This window comes from Ascidia mentula, chromosome 4, assembly GCF_947561715.1.
Source record: "Ascidia mentula chromosome 4, kaAscMent1.1, whole genome shotgun sequence".
Classification (NCBI taxonomy): Eukaryota; Metazoa; Chordata; class Ascidiacea; order Phlebobranchia; family Ascidiidae; genus Ascidia; species Ascidia mentula.
Genome location: NC_138569.1, coordinates 14,309,180 through 14,323,850, shown reverse-complemented (window position 1 = coordinate 14,323,850; position 14,671 = coordinate 14,309,180). Strand labels below are relative to the sequence as shown.

At 36.4% G+C, this 14,671-nt stretch overlaps 5 protein-coding genes across 6 annotated transcripts; 4 read left to right on the top strand and 1 right to left on the bottom strand.

Moving 5' to 3' along the window:
- The first annotated feature begins 47 nt into the window (after positions 1–47).
- On the top strand, positions 48–2,614 carry LOC145897280 (sn-1-specific diacylglycerol lipase ABHD11-like). The gene is made up of 7 exons (XM_082985488.1): positions 48–467; positions 520–661; positions 832–1,005; positions 1,303–1,381; positions 1,446–1,555; positions 1,883–2,073; positions 2,215–2,614. Exons 1-7 carry the CDS (start codon positions 418–420, stop codon positions 2,369–2,371), a joined length of 903 nt encoding a protein of 300 aa, XP_082841614.1. The 5' UTR covers positions 48–417; the 3' UTR covers positions 2,372–2,614.
- Positions 2,615–2,654: 40 nt separating this feature from the next.
- Positions 2,655–4,678, top strand: LOC145897279 (kelch domain-containing protein 2-like). 2 transcript variants are annotated; one of them, XM_082985486.1, is made up of 12 exons: positions 2,655–2,789; positions 2,865–2,941; positions 3,006–3,123; positions 3,179–3,282; positions 3,345–3,426; positions 3,486–3,566; positions 3,687–3,767; positions 3,827–3,888; positions 3,948–4,054; positions 4,118–4,272; positions 4,343–4,395; positions 4,448–4,678. In XM_082985486.1, the coding sequence occupies exons 1-12, from the start codon at positions 2,661–2,663 to the stop codon at positions 4,557–4,559; spliced, it is 1,161 nt and encodes a 386-aa protein (XP_082841612.1). In that variant the 5' UTR covers positions 2,655–2,660; the 3' UTR covers positions 4,560–4,678. The 2 variants fall into 2 exon arrangements, with proteins under 2 accessions (XP_082841612.1, XP_082841611.1); XM_082985485.1 differs by having other exon boundaries at positions 4,115–4,272.
- Positions 4,609–5,302, bottom strand: LOC145897281 (uncharacterized). The gene is made up of 3 exons (XM_082985489.1): positions 5,017–5,302; positions 4,850–4,903; positions 4,609–4,745 (listed from the first exon to the last, which is right to left on the bottom strand). The coding sequence occupies exons 1-3, from the start codon at positions 5,225–5,227 to the stop codon at positions 4,678–4,680; spliced, it is 333 nt and encodes a 110-aa protein (XP_082841615.1). The 5' UTR covers positions 5,228–5,302; the 3' UTR covers positions 4,609–4,677.
- A 1,454-nt stretch (positions 5,303–6,756) lies between these two features.
- On the top strand, positions 6,757–9,971 carry LOC145897690 (syntaxin-5-like). The gene is made up of 8 exons (XM_082986086.1): positions 6,757–7,084; positions 7,153–7,319; positions 7,569–7,642; positions 7,717–7,772; positions 7,839–8,026; positions 8,268–8,412; positions 8,547–8,796; positions 9,290–9,971. Exons 1-8 carry the CDS (start codon positions 7,042–7,044, stop codon positions 9,447–9,449), a joined length of 1,083 nt encoding a protein of 360 aa, XP_082842212.1. The 5' UTR covers positions 6,757–7,041; the 3' UTR covers positions 9,450–9,971.
- Positions 9,972–11,719: 1,748 nt separating this feature from the next.
- Positions 11,720–14,500, top strand: LOC145898835 (alpha-1,3-mannosyl-glycoprotein 4-beta-N-acetylglucosaminyltransferase A-like). The gene is made up of 7 exons (XM_082987466.1): positions 11,720–12,012; positions 12,302–12,499; positions 12,624–12,803; positions 13,351–13,563; positions 13,625–13,774; positions 13,899–14,014; positions 14,226–14,500. Exons 1-7 carry the CDS (start codon positions 11,854–11,856, stop codon positions 14,287–14,289), a joined length of 1,080 nt encoding a protein of 359 aa, XP_082843592.1. The 5' UTR covers positions 11,720–11,853; the 3' UTR covers positions 14,290–14,500.
- Positions 14,501–14,671: the final 171 nt, after the last annotated feature.

Here is a 14,671-nt window from a genome sequence, read left to right as displayed (position 1 = left end):
AATGGGGAACCTTTTTTAATTAAGAAGATCAACTCGAAATGCAGATGAGCTGACCTTTAAAAATATCTTGGCGACTACACAGTGACCAGACATAATTTTGAGCAACAACATACCAATCATTAAGCGACGCATGATGGGTCGATGGTTTGCGTCATCCAAGTCAGTGTTGTGCGCATTGATAATCGCCTTATTCTTTGTCTTACAGAGGTTTTCTTTAACTATTTTAATACATTTTCTGAGACCATTAATAAATATGAATAATAATACTTTACTTAAAATAAGATTACAGTATAAAGGGACTAGGTTTGCAATTCTTGCAGCAGATTAGTTTGTAAGACCATTTTGTTGTATTGGTCTGATCGAACTATGGTTTGAAAAGCCAGATTTGTTGAATTAGAATATGCATCATCATACAAAATGAAATTCTTAGTTTCATCTCCACAAGTTCATCTCCGTATGTGTAAAAGGTAAGTGTGTTGAATTTAATACTTACATGTTGCAATGCCAATTATTTTTTAGATTTTCCTCTGCAAAAATCTCATGCAATATTCTTCAATCTTCTTCAAAAGAACCACCACTTGTTTTAGCTCATGGTGTTTTGGGAAACAAAAACAACTTTAATTCATTGGCCAAGCATCTATTAAAATCTACTGGAAGATCGGTATGGCTACAAACTACGCACACATTTCAGGAATTTTATGCGAAAATCTTGAATGGCAAGTTTTGTTTTCAGCCTTTTGAAAACACTTCCAAACTTCACAAAATTGCGATGAATAAATAATTCTAAATCAGTTGCTGTAAAGTATGATTCATTTGGGCATATGCTTATAGGTGGTGACATTTGATGCAAGGAACCATGGCAAAAGCTCACACAGTGATAAGATGTCATTACAGGATATGAGCATAGATATTATTGAACTGATGCAAAGGCTTGGAATTACAAAGTGTGTTTTGGTTGGCCACAGCATGGGAGGAAGAGTTGCCATTCACACTGCACTTCACCATGTTAGTATCACATTTGTAAACCCACTTGCTTAAATGAATTTCATTAAATTACTTATTACACACGCATGCTTGTTCATGTTAAAACAGTGCTGTATGAATGGCTCAATAGATAGCAGTTTTGCTAGCAAACACTTTCACCATGAGGTCCCTTGGGACAAAGGTTGCCTTTTTATTAGCCTTTGCTGTATTATCAACATGCTTTATTGTTTGGCAAATACATTGACAAATTGTTAGGCTACCTTACCTTATTGTTTATATATATACAATTTTATAACATCATATCTCTTTTGGCTCCAGGCAGAGTATGTAGATAAACTGGTTGTTGTTGATTCTACACCTCAAAGTTCATTTAGTTTGAGAACCTCACAAGACAGAGGTAATTGTTTTTTTTAGTTTATACATTGATTTTTTTAAAGATATTTGGTATAATTAACAAACAGAATCCGTTCTAAACTATGTGAGAGCAATGCAAAAAGTAACATGGCCGGACAATAAATCTCTGTCAGCAGCAAGAGGCATTGTCAGCCAACAACTGTCTGATTCAGTCAAGGTAAGCTGGCTTGTATACTAGTTACCATCTTACTACATACAGCAAACTTTGAGACTCAAAGGCCGGAAGTTGTCAACAGCAAACTTTGGTTAAGTGGACAAAAAGTGTTCACTTAACAGTTTCATCAACTAATTTATTTACAACCAATGACATTAAAAAAGTTGTAATCAAAATGAAAAACAAATTTTATGCTTAACTGCAGTTTATACAGTGTTTTCTCCTAATTTATACTAACATCTGGCAGGTCTGATTAAAATGCCACACAGGCCAGATTTAATCTGTGGGGCCAAGTTTGCTATTGTAGCCAGACAAATTTTGTTTTTTTAGGACCTGTCTGTTCGAAGTTTCATTTTAACCAATGTTGCTGAATTGTCACCTGGCACATTTGGATGGAGAGCAAATGTTGATGCAATTTGCAATCACCTTGTACAATCCAAACTCGAAAAACTTGATAAAACTGGCTTATCATACACTGGTGACACTTTATTTGTGGGTGGTGGCTCATCACCATATATAAGGTAGGTTATTAATTACTTTTTACATGATTCACGTTTTATTTTCAGGAACAATTAAGAAAGTGTGCTCAACTGTCTGCATCTCTAAATTAAGGTAGTGTCTAGAATGCATGCATTATAATTATCAGTTTTGTTTGACAACAGATATGATGATTATCCTATTATAAAGAAACTGTTTCCAAGAGCAACTATTTCTCATATACCAGGAGGTGGACATTGGGTGCATACTGAAAAACCTTCTGAGTTTTTGGATTGTATTGTGTCTTTTATTAGGCCTACATCATTTCCTTTGTTTAATTAAATGAATGTGCAGCCTAACACAATGTTTTGTTTAGTAAATGTTTGTCAAATTGCACTCTGTTAATATTAAGCTGCTATATGGATATATCATATTTGAACATGCATTTACGGTTTGTGATTGCATTGTGTTAACTGTTATTTGCAAAATAGATATTTGTAAGCTTCAGTGTTGCAGTTGGTATTTAATGAGGCTTGTGTTCATAAAAGGCCATTTAGAAATGTATTTGTCCATTTGTTTAGAAAACTGAGAATTGTGTTATGATTTAAAAAAGTTTGTAATCTGCTTTTTAATGTTGCGTCGACTGTGGAGACATTTTGACCCTGTCAGACACATGGATGACAGCAAGCCTAAAAAGCGCAGTGGCCATATTGCAGCTGTGTGGAACAATGTTATGTATGTCTGGGGTGGATATTATAGTGTAAGAATATAAGCCTTTCATTAAAAGAATATAAGCCTACAACATTGTTGCAACTACAAATGTATTTTTATTCAGGAGAATGATAATGGCATGGCGGAGTACCGGCATGAACCAGATGTTCTCTGGTCTTACAACCTAGACCAGCGTAAATGGTTAGTTGTTTTCAAAAATTCTTTAACAACAGGAAACTAATTTTTTGGTGTATGCACATCACAGGATAAGACAGAAAATCAAAGGGTTCGTGCCACCACAACTACTGGCAAGTTCTTGCACATGCTTCAATTATATCCTTGTTATATTTGGTGGGCTAACCCAGGAAGGAGATAGCAACAAGGTAACGTTGCTTGTTTATGCTTCACTTATCCTGCAGCTTAATGTTGTTATTCAAGGTGTACTATCTGGACCTAAAACACCTAATATGGAAACACATTTCTGTAAAGGGAATTCCACCGAGCCCTAGAAACAAACTGACATGCTGTACCAAAAATAACCAGTAGGTTTTGCTCTGATCCTGGGTAAAAATATGTGTATTGAAAAATGTAAAAACTCTTTCAGAATTATCTATTTTGGTGGCTATGGTCCAGCTCCACATGAGGATGAAATTAAAAACGGTGAATTTACAAGGGACCACACATCAGTAGGAAATATTTGTTCGAATTCATACTAAACCTGTTAACATATATTTTATGTATCTAGGAATACCACGTTAGGGGGTGGAACAACCACCTATTTGCTTTAGATTTGGACAAGACTTCCTGGGTGACTTTGCCCAATTTAGTGAGTGAATTAATTCTTACGCACCACTAAAAATTGACCAAAATGCAGACACTGCATATTTTGTTCTACCCTATCTAAATAACAGAGTAAACTACAAGTTAGGCTTATTTTGCTGTTAAGGGTCTAAAACCATCGTCCAGGGCTGCTCATGCAAGTGCTGTAGTCAGGAACAAAGCCTTTATTTTTGGAGGTCGTCATGGAGTAAGAACACGGAAATTTTATGGAATACTAAAATGTATTAAATTTGATTTTGCTTTCAGAAGGATAGATTAAATGACCTGTACAGTCTGTGTTTAGAAACCTTCACTTGGAGTACAATTATGTAGGAGCAAGTTTATTTTTAATTTTTTTGTTACGAACATTAACTGAAGTCGTTTGCAGAAATCCCACTATTTGCCCAGAGGGAAGATCTTGGCATTCCATGACACATGTTAGTCATGATACATTGTTTGTATATGGGGGCTTTGACACCGCCCAGAATGTCCTATGTAAGTCCTCATTTTTACAAAATGAAATGTATCACATGAAAAAAATTTCATGATATTCAGCAGATGGATGGCTTTACATGGTGGATTCCAATAAGTGGACTGAAGTGCATCGGAAATCAGAAGAACCAAGGTTATGGCATACAGCATGTAAAGGCGCATACCCGGGAGAAGTTGTAATCTTTGGAGGTTGCGAAAAAAACATATTTGCAGAAGACCCAGTAAGTTTGTTTGAGAATAGGTTTTAGTTCTTCAGATAGACAGTTTTTGTTACATATTCTTTTGTTGCAGAAGCACAGTGACAAATTGACTATTTGTAGCCTGCAACCGAAGCCACTTTTAAGGTATTAAAATTTTATTGCTTTTAAAATCCTTTTATGCAACTGAATTCTGTAGAATCTGCCTTGAAAACCTGTCTTTGCACCGCAAGGCTTGGGTTGGAAAAAGAGAAATGCTGCCTACGTCACTCTACTACACATTATCTGTAATGGCTGGAAATGGTGGATGATCCTATTTGCATCATTTTGTCAGAGCAGTTACTTACCCACTGTGCGCAATTTTACTACTTTCCATTTGTTTATTATGAACGTCCGAAAATCAACACAGCTGCAAATAAAACTACAAAATTATTGATTTGGTGCATGCAAAATATGATGTTCTTTGTGTTCTGCCAATGCTTTTTGGCTCGGGGGTCCTAAAAGTAACAATCAGTCAGTGTCTACTGTAACAAGTAAAACTATTTTTGATTCAATATTAGCCGATTGGTCATTAAATATTTGTGCAATGACTAGCACTCACCATACAACCAATTTCCTTTTTCTGATCTCAAGCTGACTGAAAACTCTGAATTAGCTGCAAAATAATAAAATCTTTGGATTAATAGCCAAATTTTACAAACTAATAAAAAGAGTTTGGTTTAAACATTATTTTCTAAACTTTTTTGGCAACTATAATGATCAACCTACCTCCATTCTTTGAAATCTTGTACATGCCAAAAAGACAAATGCATGTCACTGGTAACATGATCCAATTTCCTTTTAATGTTCCTTCATGAGCCTTAAATATACCTTTAGCTGCTGCGGTTAAATATTGAAGGGTCGAAACGTTTTTTGGTGGATACATCCATTGACTCCAAATAGTTGGAAAGCCGTACGAATATCTCGTGTACTTCCCCATTACACTTTTAAATTACACGAAACCGAACCAAAAAAACAACGTTACACTCCGGCTACAAGAGAACATATCAAGTAATTTTAATGTCGGTTCATTGCAGCTACAATACTAACATTTCAAACACTGAAAATAACTGAACCTTCTCTCGGGTTGAGTTCAACACACTGACCTTCATAGAATTGCTATATGCAGGCGAGCCCAGGGCATGAGCATTAGCGTTATGCATGAGCAATAAATTCGCTTTTGTCAGTTTTGCATTGGCAATGGCCTGGTCGCACATGAATTTTCACTACAAATAAATTTCGACTTCTAGTTTTGAACCTATAACAAAATCTAAAACGATAAATTAATCCCAGCAACATTATTGATGATTAACTTCACCACGTCTTGCAGCCCTAGACAGACTCCCGGAAAATATTGTTGGTCGATCTCAGATAACTTGTAAAGTAGTCTGTCGCCCAAAAATCATTGCTGTGGCCCATCTCACATTAGAATAATTTTATTTCGGTTTTGGTTGGCAGAACCTGCGCAACAAATATTTGTCTGTCTCTGAGACTACGCCAGATATAATTAATTTTTAAAATAATCCATACGAAGTCCATGGTTGAGTTGAGACCAGTCTGTAATAATCAGTTTATCTTACTCTGTTATTCGGCTCGAGAAGTCCAACGCAAGAAAAACGTTCGTTACACCGAGTTAAAAAAACTTTCGTTGAGATTTGCATTTAAACTGACAAAACAGGGCAAGAGGTAATGTATTTCGATTCTTTACTCGATTTTTTGGAAGAAGGAAGAATCAATGCTGTTTATAGGCCCTGGCTGGCAACCTTCTGATAGCCAAAGAATTTTATTTGGGCCCTTAATTGGCGCTTTTCCGTCGAGAGCAATTGTGTGGTGTAGCAGCAGGTTTGCCTTGTGCAAATATACGCTGCTCATGTCGTCTTTATTTAATAACGTTATATTTTGACGATACAGTTGGAATAACGTTAACGTCATTGTCGGGAATACCGTCACAAGCGGATGTGGCTAAATTTTTGGTAACATACTTTGCGGATTAACAAACCTAGTCGGTTTTTCCATCCGAGGGCGATGGTTCAAATAAAACTCTTTTTTCGCTTGCCGAATAGGACTTGATTATACTAACCTTTTTCGTTGTGCACCCCATTGAAAGCATCAACTATTTCTCGCACCCCTTTCTAGTATAGGTATATTGAAGTATTTATTTAACCAACGTAACAATTCAGCATACACGCTCCTCAGGAACAGAAACCGCACTCCTACAAGGTCAAGAACGATTGAGGTAAACTACTTAATTTGTAAGCAACTGGTAGCAATGTTCTAATTTTATTACGGTTTTTATGTAAGGTGAAGACTTTGTTTGGCTTTCAGGTCGTAAGTTTTGGGTTTAATGCACAAAAAGAGTACTCCTTTACAATTTAAATGTGATGAAATGAGTGGTTATGTTTTCATCGTGACGTGTTCCGTTACGCATGATTTGTTTCATACAGCTGATGATGATTGAAGGGGAATCGAAAAAACAACGTTACCCGAATTTTCCTTTCTAACGCCTGTTGACATAAAATGCCAGTGTCGTAGATATGAGTCGTCACTTTTGATATGAACTTTCAGAAGTATTATCTTTGTTGGTGTTTAGTAGAACATACAAAATCAGAAAACCGTAAAAATTAAATAATGGCCGTAAAAAATATAGTTGTTGGACGTAAAAAAAATTGTTACAATATTAAATAAATGGTTGTATGTACACTTCCGTTATTGACTTGTTTTTAGACTGTATTAAAACAGAGCAAATGTATTTCAATGGCTGCGCGACATCGCTTTTCCACCAATAGTCCACAAACGGGTTAGTCTATTTTTGGGAATAAATGCTAAGTAAGGAAATTAGTGAATAAAAATGTTTATTGGTATCAGGCACTTGGAGCTTTACCAAGACTTTTACTTCAACTTCAACAAAAGACACTGACTCTGACGATCCAAGCAGTGATTGTGGAGAAGAGTTGATCATCACCATGAGTATTGCTAGCAGAGATCGAACAACTGAATTTCAGTCGGTTCTTAAGTCAATGAAGTCAAGACAGGTTTGATAAACTGTGCTGTTAAACATATCCATATTGTATCTTTTTGTTGATTTTTTTATGTTTCATAACAACCAAAACTTTGAAGCAAAACAAAATAATAATTATTTTTAAAAGAACATTTAGGTTGTAACATAGTTTATCTTTGTGTCTCTGGTCTGGGGAGAAATTATTTAAATGTTTTTAAATACACTAAAGGCATTTTTACACTGACGAAAACAACAACATTTAAAAGTTTAATTTCTTTATCAGGCAAATGGTACAACTGCACACCAGTCACCACAAAGCCAACTGAGAAAACACAGCGAATTTGCAAAATTTGCTAAGTATGAGTTTGTCTGTATTAATTTGTTCATGTTTACGGTGGTAATTGTGACCTAAATGTTTGCATCTCCTATAGGCACATTGGACAGGATTTAGCGAGAACCTATGAAAAGTTGGAGAAGTTAACTCTATGTAAGTATAACAAACATTTTATCGCTCAGAAAGATCGAGTAAGCATCTTATCAAACAAATTTTTAGTGTGCAAAAAAAGAAGCTTGTTTGATGATCGGCCAGTTGAAATACAGGAACTGACCTATATCATAAAAAAAGACATTACATCTCTCAAGAGAAAGATCCAGCAGCTTGAAGAAAGCAAAACCATATCCTTGCCTGTTTCAAGAAAAGATGCTCAGCGACATACAACCTCTATTGTGCGAACTCTTCGGGTATGTCATATATATGGAACTGAAATTCAAACTACAGTGTAGACCACATTAAACTGTAACATTTTGCACAAAATACAATTAAAAAAATAAAATAAAATTCATCTATGTACATTTTGAATAAATTTACTGTTAAAGTACTATTGGATGACACTACTTGTGTCTCAAGTTTGTGGCAAAACTTTTTGTAAAAATATACATTCCCTGGTATATTAACAGTTTCCAATTGAATTGTTAAATTTAGTCAAAGCTTGCACATATGTCTGAAAACTTCAAGTCAGTTCTTGAAGTAAGACGTGAAAACATGAAACAACAAAAAATGCGAAAAGATCAGTTTAGCACCAGCACTCTTTCCTCATCGATGCCCCCTTCAGCCACACAAGGAAACAGTAAGTTGTACAAAAATTTTTAACAAAACAGGATAATGTCAGAATTGTTTGTAAAAGTGTACAAGTATGTAACAGCTGCACAACTTTAATGACCGCTCTTGTGACTTTTTTTCATAATGAAACATTATTTCCAGATGGTTCTGTACTTTTGATGGATGAACAAAGATCAGGACGGTCTGGTTCAGTTGCTATTTCGATGGATGGGGGAGCACCAAGTAGTTCCCATTCAGCTGGTCAAACATTACAATTGGTGGAGCAGCAAGATGCATACATATCAGAGCGGGCTAACACAATGGAAACTATTGAATCAACCATAGTGGAATTGGGTAGCATCTTCCAGCAACTCGCCACAATGGTGAAAGAACAAGAGGAACAGGTGTTAAGGTAATATTTTCAGGACATAATCGAACAATTGAATCTCAAAAAAGGAAACTAGTTTATTTGAATAAGGAATTGACATTGCCCATGAATTTTCTAAGCTTATCCTGTTCGAAAGCAAGTGCTTTGTGTGTGCAACTTTAGGGAGAATTATTCTTTTATTGCAATAAATGCCTTGTAAATAAAGATGGTCAAGAATAATCTTTTTAAAATCAATCAAAGCTTTAGTGTAGCTGGTTTGTGGCTATGTATATTGTTGTTCATAAATTGTCACTGGTGAATTTTTCATTTTTGCAAAGACACACAAACCACAAACCTGTTTAACTTGAACAACTTTATCTGCAACAAACCTGTATTCTGCACAATTACCTGTATTTGCAATTCCATCCAGAAATACTTTTGTGCTTTTATACACCTCAAGGAATATGCTTTATTATACATGCCATTAATAATCATTACATAACAGTGAGTTAACAACTAAGGTGTGTGTCTTTACCAGAATTGATTCAAACATGGAGGAAAGTGAATTGAACATTGAAGCAGCTCACACAGAAATACTGAAGTACTTTCAAGGCATCACTTCCAACAGATGGTTGATGATAAAAGTTTTTCTTGTTCTTATTGTATTTTTTATTGTATTTGTTGTGTTCTTTGCTTAAATTTCCTTATTGCACGACTAGGGTTGTTCAATTGATATTGAAGGTCTTTAGCAAATGTCCCAGTTTCTTCCTTTGGTCTGTTGAGTTACATTTTATGTACAGTCGGGCTTGTTATGCTTTCAACGTTAGCTTATGGTATTAACAGTAGTTGATAATATTGTGTTGTTGCTTGGGCATTTGGAATCTCTTTCCTGTCCATCACTTCTTGCATCAACATAGATTTAATTTTCGTTGTGTCCAACTTGGTTAGACCATCAGCACTTCCCCGAACCTGATTTTTCCGCTTGGCGATTCCACATGCCACGTGCATAAGGCAGATTTTCATACCAAAATTATTTTTATGTTGTAAAAAAACAGTCTTGTCGGCTTTTTTAGATTGCTTTAGCACCCACAACCATTTGGGGGGCTCCTGTCCACCGTGTCTATGTTTTTAAACCATGACTGTGCAATATGTGCATAGACTAGTTTCCGTCAACACCTTATGTGGATGAATGTGATTTTGAGTATTGGTGGACATTAAACGCAAACAAAAGGTTATTCGTGGTGTTGTTTTCACGCGCCCGATCAAGAATTACGGGTGGTTTGAAGGTTTGGCGCATACCCACTTTGTGCAGATTCGTTCGATTCGCACGTCGAAAAAGCAAAGCTTGTGGAAGTCGGTCAAAGCCTAAAGATTTAGGTTGTAGATTTTTGGCGCATATTTTCTTAACATCAACGAAATTAACATTATTCCAGCAACACCTATTTTGAAAACACGTTTCGCTTTGATAAACATCTTTAGTTCTTTTTCATAGTGTTTGGAGCAACGTTTCAGGCTACGACTGATTCGACGCTGCAAAAAAATGTAATTCCCATTTATAAATTTTGTAATTGGTAACGTAGGAGGTGAGACTGCGAGCTCGCGTGATGCAAATCACGACCATAATTTTTCTTGGCGATTACTTGGTAATTTATACTCATTATCTTTTGAAAATTTTTAAGGGAATAAGCTCTGTTAAGTTATAATACATTTAATGCCAGAAAAATTTTGCCAAGTTATAGTACCAATTTTGATTAGTCTCTTTGGGAGTCTTTGTGGACCCACAACAAACGGAACCCCTTCTCCCCGCATCCAATTTACAAGTACTGTTGAATTCATCAATTGTACCGTTAACTACCTTAGCCTAAACGGTCCAGAAAACATAACAGGGAACAAAATTGTCATAACTAGCACGACGTTTACAATCTAAAAGTTTTCGGTAATTTTTATTCATTGCGAGTAAAAGCCATTTAGAAAAAAAAGAGTAAGGCTAATTTGTGATTTAAATTCTCGCTGCTGATGCTCTTCTGGTAGTGCGGATACTTGCTACTCTTGGACCTTCAATAAATTTCACGGACCATTGAGCAATCTATGTCACCTGTTCCCCGGACAAACTGGTATGGCCTAATTACACTCGTATAGCGCCGAACTAAAACAGTGGTCATTGTGCACTAACATGACAGTGAAACAGAAGCACATATAAAATATTTCAACCAACAAGATTTCAATTGAAGGATCTGCGCGGGCAAAACTTTCCAACCAAGAAAAAATGTTACATCACGATTGGCAATCACGACACAGGGCATAATTATGACGCAAACAAGATTAACGACTCATCTTTTCTCACAAATTCAACTCTTCTGCAGGAAACGTCGGTTGGTATGGTTTCGCCACTGTTGTAACAGTTGTTTGGCCTTGTAGCAAATATATAGATAATTTTATACTTTGGAATTTGATAACAACGTTGGCGATTATCACGGGGCAACGCATCTACACTATCAAGTTTCCTCATCCTAGCGTCCTATAGCTGCAGACAGAAAACTGCTTGAAACTGTACTAATATAAGATAAATTTTTGCTGGATTAGAATCTCGACAGCTTGTGTTTGAGAGGGTAATATACTTCATAATAGTTGGATTATCAAAGAAAAGTTTTCATACGACAGAGGTTTCATTATTAGAGAACAATGCCATATGCTTAATACGCTGTAATCTTCGTGTACTTAGCGTCTTTACCGTTACTTAGGTGCGCGCTTAATTAAATGTAATTTGCAAACACAGTATAACATACCTCGATAAACATGTATTGTGTAAATGCAATAAATTTATTTTGTATGTAGCGCAGATTTTAGGTCTTTTTTGCTGTTGCTTCCTATTCGCAGTAAAATGAAAGAAGTAGCGAAATGCAAAAAAGAAATACAAGGAAATTTTAAAATGCTGATGGTAAAATTGTTTAATTTTCTTTAGCAAAAAAATATACTTCGCCAGCTGATTGCCCCGGGGCGTGCGGAGAGTGAAACTTATAAGCTGGTGACTGGCAAGCCCAGAGGCATTTTAGGTTATGTGCAAGGTTCGTCAAGCGCATTTTCCACCTTAGTCAGAACAAGATGATTCGGATACCATCAAAGCACCATGGCATATTGACCTTTATTTTAGTAGCATATTGCTTTCTTGCCGTTTACTACATAGGCCTAATAACACCGACTACCCAAACCGTGAGTTCTTCAGTCACGGAAAAGGACATACAGAAAGGCGAGGAAGATAAGGCAAGTTTTACGCGAGATTACAAAAATGACCAAGTTTGAATTGTAGAAGGGTTTCAAACTTGTCTGAATAAACCAGCTTCTATCGTACGTTCTAATGAAAGGCAGTTTGGCACAGTTTATGAATTGTATAAACAGTCAAGCTAAGTACCATAAACGCCTAATGCAAATATATCGCGAGAACGATGTCGTGACACCATGACTTAAATGAAACCTGTGTTTGCTAAACACGGATTTGTTCTTATGATATCATATGTTTTCTTGCCTTACTTTTACGCTTTTATGTCTACAGCCCCCTAAAACTTATGAAGCCGTCTACACATCAGCGAAGTTGACAAACTTGCCAAACGACAATCTTCAAACATTCGAACACCCCATGTTTCCAAAGTTCGCCCTTGACGGTGATCTTCGCTCCCCGAGTCCAGGATTCAGGCGAGGGAGCATTGAATCTGACAGATCACAGGTTGTTATCGGGATTCCTACAGTGAAGGTGGCGGATTTTGGCATGAGGAGTTTATTAGTTGAAGGAATGCAAAATTGAAACTAAAAGTTCTCCTTTCGCCTCAAAGGAAAATATATCGATTATTTTCTGTTTTCTTTCTATCGGTTATTAGCGCGAAGGGAAAAATTACCTGCTCGGCACAATCCGGTCTTTGATGCAAGGTCTAATCCCCGGGCGCGATGACGTGCGAATTGTTGTCTTCATTGGAGAAATCGATACAGGCTTTGTTCGTGAGCAGGCAGATATAATAACAAAAGAATTTCCCACGCAAATTGAAAGTGGCAATTTAGAGGTGGGTGCGTCGTTTTATTCATACCTCGTTACTATTCTTACTCGCTGAATTTTTCGAATCTCATCCCAAAGACATAGACGTGGTTGTAAATGACATTGTTAAGTTGACGGAAATAAAAGAGCCAGTCGTGCGGAGTCATGTCTTCATCCATATAGGACTATATAAGTAAAATTATGAGGAACAAAAGTCCCTTAAAAGGTGACGATTTACAAACATAGTTATTAGTCCAATATTCTAATAATTTTAGTAAAATAATATATTATAACAGCAACACAATACTTAATGTATATGTGTTTAGTATTTCTAAATAAAAATACTTTTCTTTCTCGGTAACATGGTACATATTTTGGTTTTAATTTTTTGATCTTCATTTTTTTTTAAATTATTTTTTATAATCAATTATTTACCATCACTGTATGTTTTGGCGTCGTTGGAAAACGAAGAATGGCGTGAATTAAGAGCCAAGTAATATTTAACTTAATTAACATTATTTAAACTACATTCTCACCTTCTTGAATAGATGTATATGAAAAGGTTTTACACACAGGTAATAAGCCCTCCCATTGATTACTATCCTGACTGGGCAAAAGTGCTTCCTTTAACTTTCGGCGACAGTTTTGACCGCGTTAAGTGGAGATCCAAGCAGAACTTGGACCAAATTTTTCTCATGATGTACATATACAACCTTGCCCCAAAATACTATCTTATGATGGAAGATGATGTCATTGCAACCGATGGTTATATGGAAAAGATCATGAATGTAAGGAAATGTATCACCAATTAATGTAGAACCCATGTGTGAAACATTTTGTTTCTTGCAGCATATAACCAAACTTAAGGAGGACGATTGGTTCTATGTGTCTTTTTGCAGTCTTGGCGCCATTGGAAAGCTTTTCCAGAAGCGCTCGCTCCCAGCATACTCCACGTTCATACATATGTTTTGGAATCGTAAACCACTCGATTGGTTGCAAGTGAGCAAATCCTAATTACAATATATTGGTATATTTGTGAGCGTGATTCACAAGACACCTGAACCCCCTGTGTGACGCTTGTGCAACAACTTCTTGTGACCAATCGCTTGATATACTTTTTCAGCTTGACTTCGTGCGATCGAAGGTTTGCAGCTTCGATGAAAACGAGGAGCAGTGCCAGATCAGAACCCAAGGTCAAACACCCAAATATTCCCCTTCTCTATTTCAACACATTGGAAAGTAAGTCGACCACGTTGGTGATGCTGAAAACACAAATTGTAAACATAAAGTGAACAACGCAGTGTCTCAACTTCCCCCCCCCCCCGGTTGTATTGCATTTACCGATTATAACCACTTACAACAGACATAAGGATATATGAGGCACCCTATAGCTATGCGCTATAAGCTATTATGTTGTTGTTCAAACCTTAATTTTCATTTGATTTCGCAGGGTATCTTCACTAAAAGGAAAGACTCAATTGTTAAAGGACAATTCTTTCAAAATCGTGTCTTGAAATTAACCGCAAACGGGTACGACTCAATCGAGGCCCGGAGCAACTGTTATATTTACTCACACTGATATCGTATATCGTCGTTGCAAACGCAAGGCAAACTGAATGCCCAAAGCGGTCGAGTGTGTTTGGTGATGTGCTGCAAATTTGTGTTGCTTATTTATAGTATTGGAGTTGGCTTATTTCGAAACAAATACATCGCTGCCTGCAAACGTCTCAATTACAATCCAAAACTCATTGTGATGCAATAATAGCGCTTTTATGGTATAGCTACAAGAAGACAGCCATGCATGCGACAGACAAAACACGTGAAAGAGCACGAATGGTTTGTCGGAAGGTTTTGACGGAATTGCATCAACGCGAACCCAACATCAAACTTGTCAAA